Consider the following 15,158-nt stretch of genomic DNA (forward strand, 5'->3'; position numbering starts at 1 on the left):
CTGCCCAGGGAAGTGGTGGAGTCCCCATCCCTGGAGGTATTTAAAAGACGAGTAGATGAGGCACTTAGGGACATGGTTTAGTGGACATGGTGGTGTTGGGTTGACGGTTGGACTCGATGATCTTAGAGGTCTTTTCCAACCTCATTGATTCTATGATTCTATTCTATGATTCTATGATTCTCCGAAGAGGTTCATCATTGGAGAAAAGGGGAAAAAAAAATAATATATAACTGAAGACAGAAGAGGGTATTAGTAATAGCAGTCTGCTTGGCAGCAGTATGACACTTCAGGCTGGCAAAAGCCAAGAAAACAGTATCTCCAACTTGTTAATCAGCATTTGCTACCTAATTTTTTCATAAAATGACTTCATGATCATAGAAGCAAAAGCTTAGTGCAGAGGAAGTCGATATCATTTAAATTTTACTTGAGCTAGGACAAACAGATTCTGAAGGGTAAAATGTCAGAACTGGAAAGAATGAAGCAGCTCTGTTCTAACTTGTGTGCAAAGATTTCCTATCTCATACAAGTGTGCAGATAGAAAGAAAAATTCCTCAACATATCCACAGTAAAGAAGACAATTCTAGCCTTCTACAAGTGTAAGTATTCTGCATACAAGTCACTGCACAAAACTATGGGGACAGTGTATGCGCTCATTTGCTAGCAGTGACCTGCAAGGAATCAAAGGAGATTGAAATCACGTTCCAACAATTATTCTTTTTTGTTCTTGAGATGTTATCCAGTCTCGGTAGCTCCAGTTAATATCATCTTTGGAAAATAATTTCATACCGTCCTAATTATTCTATGTGCAAATGGTGGCAAAAAAAATCTTGCAATATTTGAGATATATTTCTGCACTCACAGTGCAGGTCATGATGGCTCTATACATCTCTTACAGAGTCAAACCTTCAGAAGAAAGCTGTCTTGGGGGGCGGGGAGGGAAACAATAAAATCCCCAAAGTTAAGTTAATTTTCTAGTCCTTTTTCTTCAGAAAAATCTTTTAAAAAGCAAAACTACTCACAAACATATACAAAAGTCTGAAATGAACTCTTCAGTAGAGGGAGCTTTCATTCTGAAAACCTCAAAAGTACTATTGGCATCATCAGTAATCCTTACGTCACTAAGGATCATTTTAGCAAATATCTACCAAATGGCTGCCCAGATTCCCCAAAAGCTTTGTTTCAGAGTGGGTTTCTACAAAGTACCATGGAATTCTGCAGTTTCAGCATGCCCTGCAGTGCATTCATCTTTGCTTAATACGCTCATTTGGAGTCTACATATAAGTCTTACAGTGATAACTATGCAACTCTTCTCAGTTTACTGATATGAAAAGGCAGGACATACGTTCTGCTGTATTACTTGACAGGGAAAGAACTACCACCAGGAAACTGGCCCTCCACAATGCAACAATATTTTATGCCAATCAGCTGTATTTTTTTCTTCAGGTAACACAGTAGGAAAGAGACCGCAGCATCGCCCACAGAATGAAAGACACGGCAGCAGCACACTCAGGTGTGTGAGATACAGATCAAGCTGCTTTGCAACTGAAGTTCCACAGGGAAAGGAAGAAAGACGAAGCTGAAAATCAGAAAGCTGTTAGTGTGATGGCTGGATTAACTAACCTTAAACAAAAAAACTAAACCTAACCTTATCACAAAAAAAAGCCCAAGAAAACATTATTCATCAAAGGGATAAACAAGAGCAAAAGCCTTAACAAAAATATGCTAATGTAGTATTTAAGAGAATGGTACTAAGTTTTACATTAAAACATATTTGACCACTGCTAGATTTTGACAGAATTCTGGGGAAAAAAAATACACAAAGTTATTGTTCAGTTTTATAGTAGATCCCACCGTAAAGCAAGTGTCCTGAGCATTTAAATTACAAATAAAAACTGCCTAACAAACATCAAATAACCCATGGCAAATCACGTAGGTGTGAACAAATACAACTGAAGGAGGAACCCACAATGATTCTTCCCTAAGAAGCCAGAAAGCCAGTCCTAAAATGACAAAATTACTTCCACAAACAAAGCTAACTTAAACCCCCGGAAAAATACTAATTTAGGTGGAACATGCCTTGCTAGCCCTTCAGGAGCACTTGACTTCAGTGGGAAAAAATATTGATCCACTGCAAAACAAACTGAACTTTAAACAGGATGCCTGGCTTTCTGGCATTGTTAAAAGCAAAGCAACCTACCTAATTAAAGGAGTAAAGTGGCTTGAGATTTTACACAGTGCTGCAGTTAACTGATCCTTGTACTAAGACATTTTGCCACCACTGATACACAAAACAAATCATCATTTACTGAGAGCAAGATTTTTCTTTTTTTTTTTCCCTGAAACACTCCATACCCCATTGGAAGCTAACACGTCTTCTGTCTCATCATCTTTGCTGTCGGCCTGAATTTCAAATGGGTTTCCTCCATTACAGTACTGCTCAAATAATGTTACTGTTGTTGAAATTGCTGAAGCAGGCTGCTTACTAGGTGACACAGATGGGGAACGTGACTGCTCCATGAACTTAAATTCCTATTAATAGAAATAAAGTACAATTTTAATCACCAACAAGACAGTTTCAGTATTATTATGACTCCAGTTCCATAAAAAGAGAGAATAACAACAAACTTGTGGACAATTAACCTGATATGAAAACTTTCAGCCAAAGCTTGCTGCTTATTTAAACATGCTTTTCATGCTGGCTCAAGTTAACCTTGAAATTGGCAATCTTGTACTGCTCGTCTTTCTAATTTTAGCAGTTTTTGGCTATGATATGCAATACATCTCCTGCATTCTGAAAGTATTTGCTGTCTAAAACTAGGTGAAAACTAAGTGGGTTTTTTATTTCACATAAAATAGGAGATAAAACAAGACCTAAATTCTACCCAAAAATGTAGTTTTCTTTACACAAGTTACCCAGTAATTTACTAAAGCTGAAATTTTTTTCTTAATATTTTATTTTTAAAAAGTTATTTTCAAAATTTATTACTTTTCAAACCCATTGCACATGAAGTTTCTGATGACCGGGTGAGCACATGGACTTTTTGGACTAAGTAGGGCACATAAGGTATGACTTTAGACTTTTTTTTCTAAAAACTTGACTTATATCAGTTGACATATCATTTCTATCTATTAAACTCTAGCTATTGATCTTCATAAATGGCAAAATGTACATTATCATTTATCTAAAGGTTTAAAGATCAAAATGTGTGCAGCTAAAAGGACTGCAATGTTAGATTTCTGTTCGTTTAAATGAATCAGTTGCTTTCTGCCATTTTCTGCTCCTCCAGTCCCCTAAGCAGTAGGTATGGATTTATAATGCCATTTCTCTATTAAAAATATTATTTCTTTTGCTACCGGATGCTACTGAGGGTCCTCCTTCCTTTTCCCTCCGTGCTATTACTGACCCAGTAGCCTCTTGCTTACTTTTACAGTTAACTCTACAGAAGCTGCAAAATTATCTTTTGCTTGAGATTGTTTAGCTATATCCATTTTTGCACTTTAGTGATAGCTTTAATCATAGGCACCCACGTTTCATTTGGTAAAACAGGTGAAATTCACCCACCATGTGCTAAACTTCACAAAAATCACTTTAGGACAGCATGTGAGCACACCAATTACTTGCTTTCAGTTGGACTTCACCACAGAAGAATTAACTTTTTTTTTTCCTTTTCAAATGAGCCAGTATGACCTATGTTTCCAGAAACAGATGCCAAAAATTGGTACAAGCTAATGAGCGCTCATATAACTACTTTTAGGCACTCATCTTTTAGCATCTTACTCTCAGATAAACAATTTAGAAATGGAAAACTGACATATTAACAGCACATTAAAACATGAAAAATAAAGGCTAACATTATGCCTACAACTCTAGCATCTTCTGTAAACCCCTACCTGCCTGAAACGGAACACTACTGTTTTAAAAGCATTTGAATCTTAAGTTTCCAATATCACAAAGTGAAATTTAGGGGGTTTTAGCAGCCATTAAAAACATTTGCACAGTAGCTCATGGATCTTACTACTTCTCAGAACACCTGGACTCTTAGCTATTAAAGTATTAATATATTTGCATGTGTTATTCATAGAACGTACATGAAGCTGCAGAATACTAAAGCTTGATTTAACAGGACAAAGTTCCCAGGTTTCATTCTCCAAAAACATTCTTAATTCTTCAAGACGGGTTCTGAAATACAACAAATGAATACTCTTAATTGGCAGCAAGAGTAAATCAGGAAGGAGACAATTATTTAACTCATGCAGTGAAAAACACCTTCAAAAACTGTATAAAAAAATCACACTGGAAAACAGATATTCAACACATTCTTTCAACTGACAGACCACCTAAAAGCTGTGGCTACTAGCACAGTTTATGTTTTATGACACCTCTGGAGAAATTCTCAAAGAATGTCAATTTCCAAAATTTGGAAACAAATTTTTTTGTCAAAACCATTAGAAAGTGTAGAGGAACATCTATGATTATGCAGTAATACTGGACCCTCTTTCCTCTATGTAAACTGTAGAAAGCAATATAATATATACAAACACTCTATTAGCAGTACAACAGCTTCTGTGAGCCCACACCAGACAGATGCTTCTTTCAAACACACTGAAGCCAACAGGTAACAAAGGGAAGTGGAAAGAACTGATGTTCAACAGACATCTCAACTTTTCAAAGAAGAAAAAAGCAAAACGGCTATTAATCTCCTAAACTATATTTTTCTTCATAGCTTAACTTTACCTTGGTACTAATATAGAAAACGTATTAGGGAAACGTAATCAAGCCATTATATCTCTGCATTGTTTCTGTTATGTTTTTAATCATTAGAAAAGCCTCTGTTCAGCCATAAGCAGAAATACCTTTAATAAAGAACATCTTTTTGCCGCATTAGCAGGAACTCATACAGGAAAAGACAGCAATGGGTGCTTACTGAGGTCACATTGCTGCATCTTTTCTTAATATATGGTATATTGTTTTGCTTAACAAGTAGCAGTTGGTAAATTATGCACTGAGTTTCTAATTAGGCAGTAAAATGTTCTAGAAATACCACTATTTCAGTAACAAACTATAATCACCACTACAATTAAAATTTTCTTCCCTCAATGAGATGAGCAATGTGTTGAATTATGACTACAGTTTGCTGTGTCTATTTAAATTCACCAGTTAAATGCAAACAGACTTCAAGTGCTATTTTCGAGGCACTAAGTACCCATAGCTTGCAGATCTTCTCGCAGTAAAGCCAACAGAAACAACAGATAGGGATGCTGTAAAAATCAGCGTTACAGATCAAAATTCTTTGAGAGGAAGACTAACGAGAAAGAGTCATAGAAAAGCAAACATTTAAAAGCCACACAGCACCAGCTTTTGTATCATTCCAAAGCTGAAATCCAGGCACTGACAATGTACTTGAACAAATGCTCTTCATTTTCACCAGCACAGAAGTCTAGAAAGTGGCACACGTGGAAGGTCTGGTGCATTCATTCTCTGAAAAGCTTTAGTGATCAGACACACCTTTTTACAAACTTGTATCAGAACAAAAAGTAAACTGCATTCCAAAAATCACCTTACTAATGTTCTCTGCCAAAAGCCCGTTTAATTTTTCAAAATAATCAACTTTTACCCAAAAAAGGCTTCATGTAGGCTCTAGTATTACGTTGCTCTTCTACACTTTTTGAATGACATGACCAGTTCCTTTGAATGCTTTCTCTATGTTGGCAGTTCTCTAAAACACCATACCGCCCAGGAGGCCACATATGTCAAATTACACAATCAAAGAACTGATTACTCCTGGACTCTGAGCATTTCAGTTCTATGTAGCTTTTATGTACTAATGAATCCTTAAAAGCACTAGCTTTTTCTTTCCCCCCCCCCCAATTAAAAAAAAAAGGGGAGGGAAAGCCACAATATGCCACATTAGCTTGATCTGAAAAGGCAAGATGCTTAAAGCTTTTATATAAATCAACCTCATGGATATAGCTGGGAGAGAGGTTTTTTATATTTTTCCCTCTGAGGATGAAAACATCAGCCAATTAATCTTCACAATACCCACACAGCATAAAACATATAAAAAGTATTAAAAAGTTCACATGATTTGAGTCATATCAATAAGTATTTCCTTTTATTTTCACAAGAATTACGAGAAACATTACCTTAATTAAAAACACAAGTTATTTCAAAAAGTTATTATTTCTATACATATTCCACCAGTGTTCCTTAACCTTTATTTTACTCAAAGATAATTCAGAAAATTAGTCTGATTCCCTAAGCTGTTAAATAGGTCCTTTAAACATAAGCAAAACCATAATGGTCAAAACGATATTTACTTAACCAAATAAGGTATTATGTGGTAAGTCAGTGTAGTAAAAGATGGTTAGGTAGACCAAAACAGCTCTTCCGAACCTAGAGCTGCAAGCTCAGTTTCCAAATCAGTTCATGGTTCAGAAATGCTTTCAAGAAATAAAGATAGGTGGCATGGCATCTTAATCAACTCATCTCCTGACAAGACATAATGTGCATCTGATTAAGGCTGAAGCTTTTCAGACAACTGGAACTGAGGTCTTCATCAAATGTCCGGAAAGAAATCCTAGCTCCAAACTACGAAAGCTGGAAGAAATTCCAAACCACATTCTCAGCTTCTGAATTTAGACACTGTCTCATGTTCTCCTGACATAATTTTCACACTTTATGGATTTTAGGCAGAAAGTCTCAGACCAAATGTGTTTGGATGTATTAGTTGTATGACAGCTCCCATACAACAGAGGACAACAGATCAAGACTGGAAAGTAAGTTTCTTAGAGCAAGGAACGCTGTATTTCTTCTCATATCTTCCTAGCTTTTTACACCCAGAAAGAAGATAAATGCTAGATAACTAGAATGAAAGAGTTGTCAATCATCCAAACCAAAACATTTGGGAAATCAAGACAATTAAAACAAACAGACAGACAAGTCTTGAAGCTGTCACAGCCAGATATCATATCTGAGGCCAGAGTCTGCCTGCACATGACAGCACATATGACTGGTCTCAGATATGATAGTAGGGTTGACTGAAACATAATTAGATACTGCCAATGAAAAAACTATGAAAACATGACTCAAAAGGATGGACTCAGTTCTAAACATCTCATTTGATATAAGACAAAATTGAATATTGAAAAAAAAAAACATTTCATAGCCACAAATGATCAGCTCTTTTTATATAATGGCATAGAAAAAGAAGTAACAATTTTGCTAGGAAGTATGGATTTCAGAGGCATTCATCCTCAGGATCCCAGGAGACAGCTAAAGAGGCAGCCTGAAAAACTACTGAAATTGTACATAAAATTTTTTCACCTTTATCTGGCTTGCCTGCTGCAGAGCTAGAGTTTTCCACAACCATAGCGGAAGCAAAGGCTTCTCCACTTTCTCCCTTTCTCCAGGGTTCAGGGCCCTATTCTCATCATAAAACACTATCTGTCAACCTCAATGCAGGAACATTATGCAGTGGAATTCCTTTGGAAAGCATTTAAAGTTAAACCCAACAAAAATAAATGTCATTAGATTCATCCACTGCACATATAGTAGTCTCACCTGTGGTATGTTTTGAAATAGTTAACACTTTGTTTTCTGATAGATTCTTGCAAAACTTCAGACTTACTGCCACAAAATTCTTCTCCAACTTGCATCAGCCTATAACAATAAAACAAACTTCAGAAATATTTATTGATTTATTAAAACTGCTGTTCCAACCTGAATTAGAAGCCTCAATCATTACCATGAGCGTAAGTGTATCTCCATAAAAGCAAAGCACCAATATTAAGTTGCAAACACTTCACTCATTCCACAAAAGTCCATGTCTCATTTCCCTCCAAATCCTATCAAAATATTCCATACACATAGAGACAAAGAGCCATAAGCAAAATAAATGTCTTTTTGAGATCCCTTTACGCAGGGCAAGCTGTACAGCTCACAGTCTGAATCCATCATTTTATTACCAAAACAGAAGGATATAATACTGTACAGGTTAGCAGTACCACAGTATTTTACTGCTCTTGACTGAGAGTCCCTTTAAAAGCTTTTAGAAACATCAAAATTGTGAGATCTGCACATCTGAAATCTTAAAGGTGGAAAATACTGAAATCTTATCGCACTTACGCACTACTTGAGCAGCAAAGCAATTTATGCTACGTCTCCCAAGTACATCCTCATAAACTCCCACATAAAGAAGTGCTCTTCAAACTATCAGTAGATATGAACAAAGTTGGCATCAGAATGTAAATATCAGCCTTAATTAACTGTGCTGGCTTATCAGAGTTCAAGTTTGTGCACATGTATTAAGTGGTCTTATGACCACATCAGTATACCTGCTGGTAACATCAAGTACAAATATGAAGTCGTCATATTTGAAGTTAGACAGATCTGTTCCCAGAAGATATGTTTTCACTTTCAGCTGAACATCCTACAAAACACAAACAAGTTTTTGTGTGCTTAATACACTAAAGACACAAAGGTGAAGGCTCAGATGCCTGGTTCATTAGCACTTTTTGGTTTGTTTGGACTTATAACTTCTTTTTTAAATTTAGAATAGAACTCCATTTTCTGTAACATGAATGATTTCTCATTGACTTTCTAAAGTAATATTATAATCAGTTTCTTTAACACTCTATAACACAAGGTCAATCCTAGGAATGCTGTGAAACCAGGCAGGTTCACAAGACTTCAGGTTCTCCATAGCTATGCTTATACCAGAAACATAAAGCAGTATGACTGTGCTAACAGAGAAAAGCACATGAGAAGAAAATAGATTGTGGGGCAGCACACAGGTTGGGAGAAGTAGAATCAGGCTGAAAGTCATGTTACTATGTTTTGGTGTCTTGACTGAGTTTGTAAGCATAGCAACCAAGTAGTAACTGAGTCACAGAAATTGTATTTCCATGGTTTTGTTTTGACATATTTAGCTCAAATCAAATAATTTAAAAAAAAACAAACAAACAAACCCTGGAGAGATTTCTTTAAGAAGATCAGTATAAATATAACTGTAATTAAGGGGGGAGGGATATATATTTAGGAAGAATAGGAAGAAAAATAAAACCCCGAACCTGCCATATTCGTGAAAGCCCATGTTCCAGTTTCTTTTTTACATAGCTGCGGTCAAAACTGTTCTCTTCAGTTCCAATCACATTGCTGCCATCTGAAACTGAAGGTGAAAGGTATTGCAGATATTTCCAAAAGCCTTGAAATGTATCCTAGTTTTCTAACCATAATGAAACTTCTGCCTTAGTCTTTATCATATTATCCATTATGCAAACTACAGGAGAGCTCCATTGCTCTAAACTTTTGAAAGGAAATGAATAAAGCACATATAAATATTATATGCTAATGCAGACCAGGAGAGCTTCTGATTGCTTTTATGTAAGCAAGATACCCCATGCAATAAAAATCAAAAAACGATGAGAGTAACAGATACTGATATTTCAAATACAAAAGATAAAGTTGAAAGCTGAAGTGAGCACTGCTTATCCTCTACAATAAGATTCTCTAAGATATTCTACCTTTGTAGACAAGAATCATGAACTTAAAAATTTCAGAAGCAAGATTTTTAACTTTCTGCCCCAGCAAATTCTGTCTGCAACTCTGAGGAAAAATACTGAAACTTTTTCCATGAACTATGCAAACAATATAGCATGCTCTTTTTTTTCCCCTCTCATACTAATGTATGCTTATGCATGAAATAATGTCAATCATATAATCAGGTGTCTTTCTTTCTTCCAAATTATTTTATTTAATTTTAAAACCTTCATTCCCACAGCGCTGGATCATTTTCCAGAAAAGCACTGTAATGCATGGTGAACTTCTCCTGTATGTGGTCCTCTCTCTCCCTCTGGAGGAAATGTATTTTTTTTCCATTTTAAAAAAGAGAAGGTAGTATTTTATATGTAGTTTGCGAGCATACAGTTGTGGTTATGCTTGCAGTCTGTGACGGCACAGTGTCATGCAGTTTGCTTCACAGCCTATGACTGACCACAGGAAAGCTCTGTCTTAGCCAGATGACACATACAAACTTTCCCCCACGATAAGAAAACTGTCAAATCACACCATTTAGTGATTTGACATGAAAGATAAAAATTCATATAAAATATTACACTGGAATATTACGAAGTGTACAGCCCTCCTTCTAGCCCATCATTCAAGAGGTTGCAACACAGAAGAATTAAGATTGCCTGTAGTACCCCAGCATTGCCATGCAGCTCAGACCCGTCTTTCCATCTTTTCTGCAACCTCCAGCTAGTTTTCAGTACTTGAGAAGACTATTCACTCCCTTGTTCCTGGCCCAGCTGGTCTCACCTCTCCACCTCCACACACAGGCTCCCAACTCAAAGCCATTCCTTTCCCTGATTCCAGCATTTCCTCTCAAAAACCTCCACCCAGCCCCAAGCTATCATCTTGCACACGCACCAGGCAGTCTCATCCCTGCCCCCTAGGCTTCACAGGAACAGGCAGCACAAAGCCCAGATCCTACAGGAACCCAGAGAGGGAACAGGAAAGGGAAGGGGAAAAAAAAAAAGTTTCTTATGATATCGTGGGAAAGACAGTCCCTATCTATAATTTGGGTCTACCTGGAGAGCAACAGGACACGTCTAACAGACTAGGACATGTCTAACGTCCTTGACTTAGATTACATTCTTGAAAGATGGAGTCTTTTTTTAAGTCGTTGGACTTCATGACCAGGTAGATACATCACTGCTATAATGCAAACAGGAAGGTACAGGAAAGAGTATAACATTTAACAGCTCCTCAACAACTGGCAGCCCTAACTTGTGAAACACGTTATTTGGGGGGGGGGCGGGGGGCAGCAGGGCAGGGAAAGGAAGAGAAAGATTATTTCTAGGGTCAGCAAGGAATTTGGAAGCTATCCAAGGCCATGGACCAAACTACCTCAGTGGGATTACATGCAGCTTCCACCCAGGGAGACAGCACTATGGCTGTGAAGCACATTCAGCTGTTAAACTGTGAGATGCTACCAGAGGGCTCGGGTGCAGCTCCAGCAGCTTTTCATTCATGAGCTGATCTCATCAATGCAGGGACAGGATTTTACGCAGTCATTCAAAACTAGCGAGGACAAAAATGCCACCTGTATACTTAATCTCTGCCACAATAGTGTTCCTTAGATGGTAACGTGCTACCAGGACCACAGCGAGAGCTAATCCTGACTGACCTTTGCAGTTCTTCATTACTAGGCTTCATAGTTTTTTCCAGAAAGCCTCCTGGCTTAATTTCACTTTCCTCAGAGAGAGTAGCAATTTTTCATGTCTAATTTTGCTGTCTACTGAAGAAGAGTCCAGAACCATAAAGAACCTACATCTGCCCTCCATTTGCCAGTGCTAACAAATTTTTTGTCACGAACAAAAGTGCTCTTTCCATGTCAAGCCTCGCCCTGAACCCAGCCCATGCAGTCTAGATGAATACTGTGTAAATACTGTGAGCACCTCACTAATGAGCCCAGTAAGGAATGGGAGGCCAGATACAAGACTTTAATCAGCCTTTTCAGATATGTGCAGAACAGACCTCCACAGCGTTGTCTGGACCACTGCATATTTAAGAGGAGGAAGGAAAGAGTCATCCACTGAACAAGAATGGTTATGACTGGTATCAGATACTGACAATTGAATTAAACCAAAAAACAAAAGAGCACAGCAGAATCGGACCATGTTCTGACCATGTTTTCTTCAGATCACTCAGTGCTCACTGTCAAGTGAGCAGAGTTTTCTTCTGTAACAATCATTAATCCTAATTAGCACTTATCAGTGTCTCATACTCCCAGTCCTGGGCCAGGATCTCTGTAAGAAGAGCATGATATGCGTCTTCCTTCTCCCCATCAACCATTTGTTTTCTGCTTTGAACTTTTTCAGAGTATGTTTCTCAGAACAAGAACTATTTGCATTTCTCATGTAAATAAAAAAAAATAAAATTTCTTCTAAATATATATATTACCTATTATATGAATGCTTATATAATAGATAAGCATAATAGGAACAACAAAAAAATGAAACCTTCAACACTTGTAGCTCCATTTAAATTAAGCAAATGTGGGGAATATGGTTACAGAGAAGGATGCTGGCCTTGCTTAATTTCTTTCAAGTGGAGCTATTTCGTGTGTCTGGACATGTTATTAAATTATGATCCTTATCAAACTCTGAGGGAGCTTCATCTGTGAGCTAGGGATTATGATGGCGAACATACGAACACTACCAAGAAGAATCTTCAAGCCAGTTAAGTTAAAATTAGTCTGCCCATGAGGCTAGACCTCAAGAATACAGAACCAGTACAATACTATTTGCAGCCAGAATGTAAAAGCTCTGGTACTTTCAATTGAGTAACTCCTCACAATTAAAAACATAATAAAATATATTCTGGAATTTGGGCTTATATTCATTTCTTCCAAGGCTGCAAAACTGTGTTCAACTCTTTTCTGTTTAAAGACATTAAGACTGCTTTTGCAGGTGGACTGAGAATTAACACTAATTACTCAAAATGAGAAGATAAAAGGCTGCTTGATGTCAAAACAAGACTCAGACATAATTCCATACTATATCTACTGTTGCAGGCCACTCAAAGAAAATTTTTCTTATGAAAGAAAAGTCATAAAATAAATATTAGCCACTGTATACATAAATTATAATTTAGTAACTGTACCTAAATATGCTCCTCTTCTCCTGAAAGCAGTAATTCTGACAAATGCATTTTCAAAAGTGATTTATCATGGAAGATTAAACAAAATATAAACAGAAAGAATAATCCAACTAGAGAAACCCTAAGCAGATTTATCCTTTCTCTGGCGATATGAGTAAACAAAACCAGCTATCATAGTCAGAGCACGCTCTTTAGAGGTTTCTGCAACCTCCTCTCTTCTACACTTCTGCAGAGTGAAGCCAAGCCTAAACGCGTCAGTATCTTTGACCGATTCTCAAGACTAAGACCACAGTCTTAGTCATAGACTCTGACCACAGAGTCATATGGATGCTATTGTTCAATAAAAATCTACGCAATATTCTCTCTGGTAATCTCCTGGTGCTCCTGGTTTATGGCCAGTCATGCTAAGAGTTCTTGTTTCCAGTCTTTTCATGAACTGTACTGCAGTTAATTTCACACATGCAAACATATGAATTTAGGATAATTTCCTTGAAAATCAAGGATTGGACAAAGGTCCACAAGCATTTACACTTTTTGCTTTGAAGAATTTGGAACAGGTAGCAGAATACATGAATATTCATAACTTCACATAAAAATATGAATCCGAAGCATCCCGAAGTTATTCTTCTAGAAGCCTGGTTTAAATACAGTCATTTTTCAGGTTTCTCAGTATTTCTTTAAAATTTGTAAAGGCAGCCTTCAGTCATAACAAAAGGTTTTTGTTTAATCCTTGCCAGTCAGACAGGGAAAAAAGGGAAAGGAGAGAAAGAAGGGAAAGGAGAGAAAGAAGGGAAAGGAAAAAAGAGGGAAAAAAGAGGGAAAAAAAAAGAAAAAATGATCAATCAAATCACTGTCCTCTAGCTTCATTCTTTGACTACCAAGCAGGTCTTGCACAGAATTTATGTAGTATTATAAATTGAATGTTCTGAAAATTAAAATGGCTGAAATTAAATTACATCTTACATAATTTTCTTCTTGCTTTTCAGTGAATCTATTACAGCTATTACAGTTGTTACCAACTTTTACCACTAGGATTATACTTGCAAAATCAGGAGTTTAAATGCTATAGTGATCATTTTGCTGCTCAGTTTCAGTTCTTCTGTTAAATTAGTGTCTCAGGAATACATGGGAACTATATCAACGTCACAGTAAATTTTATGCAATGTGAAAACCCAGCTGAACCAGGCAGGGCCCCCCACAAACCAATGCGACTTTGAAGTTCACTCCACTTTGAGCAGGGAAGACAAAATGACCTGCACGGGTCCCTTTAAAACTCATCTTTTCTTTGATTCTATACTACAAACACAAACAATGCTTTGACCATGACCAACAGTGCAATGGAAAATTTTCCAGTAAGCAGTTTATTTTCAGGGATGACAACCCATATCACAGCAATTTGCTGTTTATTGTTCAAACAACAAAATCACAGAATAAGTAGCAGCTCATTAAATGTGACATAGAACTCATTTCATGCTATGGAGTAGATACTTTTAGTTCACTAATTTTATCTTCAGTATGATTAAACAACTCCTACATATGAACACTTTATTCTATCTTTCCAACAGTATATTAGAGCAATTAAGCGTTATTATTGATGATTCATAGAACTATCAATACCATACATTTCATTATGATTTACTGATACTCTGTTGTAACACTTCAGCAAACTAAGTCTCATTAGTATTTCCTATTTCATGAAAAGTACTAAAATATGTCTCATGCTTTAAAAATTTTTAGGATTACATTTATATCTAGAGATAATTATCTGTTTCCATTTAGTTTATTCCAAGTAGGGGGTTTTTTAATTGATCTTAAACAAAGTAATCCCCAAATCCCCAAAGCCAGTCCACACTATAATTGACAGAACTGCAAATTCTGAACTCAATTCTAGGGAAAAAAAATAAAAAAGCCTCAATCTCAAAGCGTCTCTCCTATAAACGTTCCAACCAAAAAAAATCCTGTTGTAAAAGTATTTTCTATTCCATTTTGCTCTTCAGTCTCAAACTAGACTAATTTTCAGAACACAAATAAGCAGAATATTTAACAATATAAAGCAGACATTCCTCAGACATGCAGAAGGACAATTATTTACAAGTTATGCAAGGCGCATTTTAACATCTGTAACAGGCATTAATAATCACAAATACGTGACACACGATCTAGATGAAGTGCAACCTCCTTTTCATAATCCATGCAGGACTTCTTTTGGATAAGCTTCACTATTAAAATAGAAATTCATGTCTTCTAAGTCCAGCTTCTCACTTCTATAGCTGGGTTTTGCCCTAAGGTCAAGAGTCCCTAAACCCATTTAAGGTACTTTGTAAGACTGCTGACATTAACTGGCACAACAAGAGGAAAACACTGGGACAGCTTTGAGTTCTCCAAATTATAAAAGCCAGATACACATGCAACTGTTAAGACCGCTCCTTCTATTGCTCCAGTCCATGGGGTTTAATTGCAGGAACAATTTTAGCATAATCTCCTGAACTGCCTCCAT

The 15,158-nt window shown here is 36.8% G+C and overlaps 1 protein-coding gene across 1 annotated transcript in view; it reads right to left on the reverse strand.

Annotated features, from left to right (window-relative positions):
- Positions 1 to 15,158, reverse strand: part of VPS50 (VPS50, EARP/GARPII complex subunit) — a 97,952-nt gene that overhangs the window by 43,993 nt on the left and 38,801 nt on the right. The window contains 5 exon segments of the mRNA XM_009275716.2: positions 2,353 to 2,529; positions 4,090 to 4,180; positions 7,562 to 7,660; positions 8,335 to 8,429; positions 9,070 to 9,167. Of these exon segments, the coding sequence (XP_009273991.1) occupies positions 2,353 to 2,529; positions 4,090 to 4,180; positions 7,562 to 7,660; positions 8,335 to 8,429; positions 9,070 to 9,167 (560 nt within the window).

This window comes from Aptenodytes forsteri, unplaced genomic scaffold (genome assembly GCF_000699145.1).
Source record: "Aptenodytes forsteri isolate BGI_AS27 unplaced genomic scaffold, ASM69914v1 Scaffold172, whole genome shotgun sequence".
NCBI classification, from domain to species: Eukaryota; Metazoa; Chordata; class Aves; order Sphenisciformes; family Spheniscidae; genus Aptenodytes; species Aptenodytes forsteri.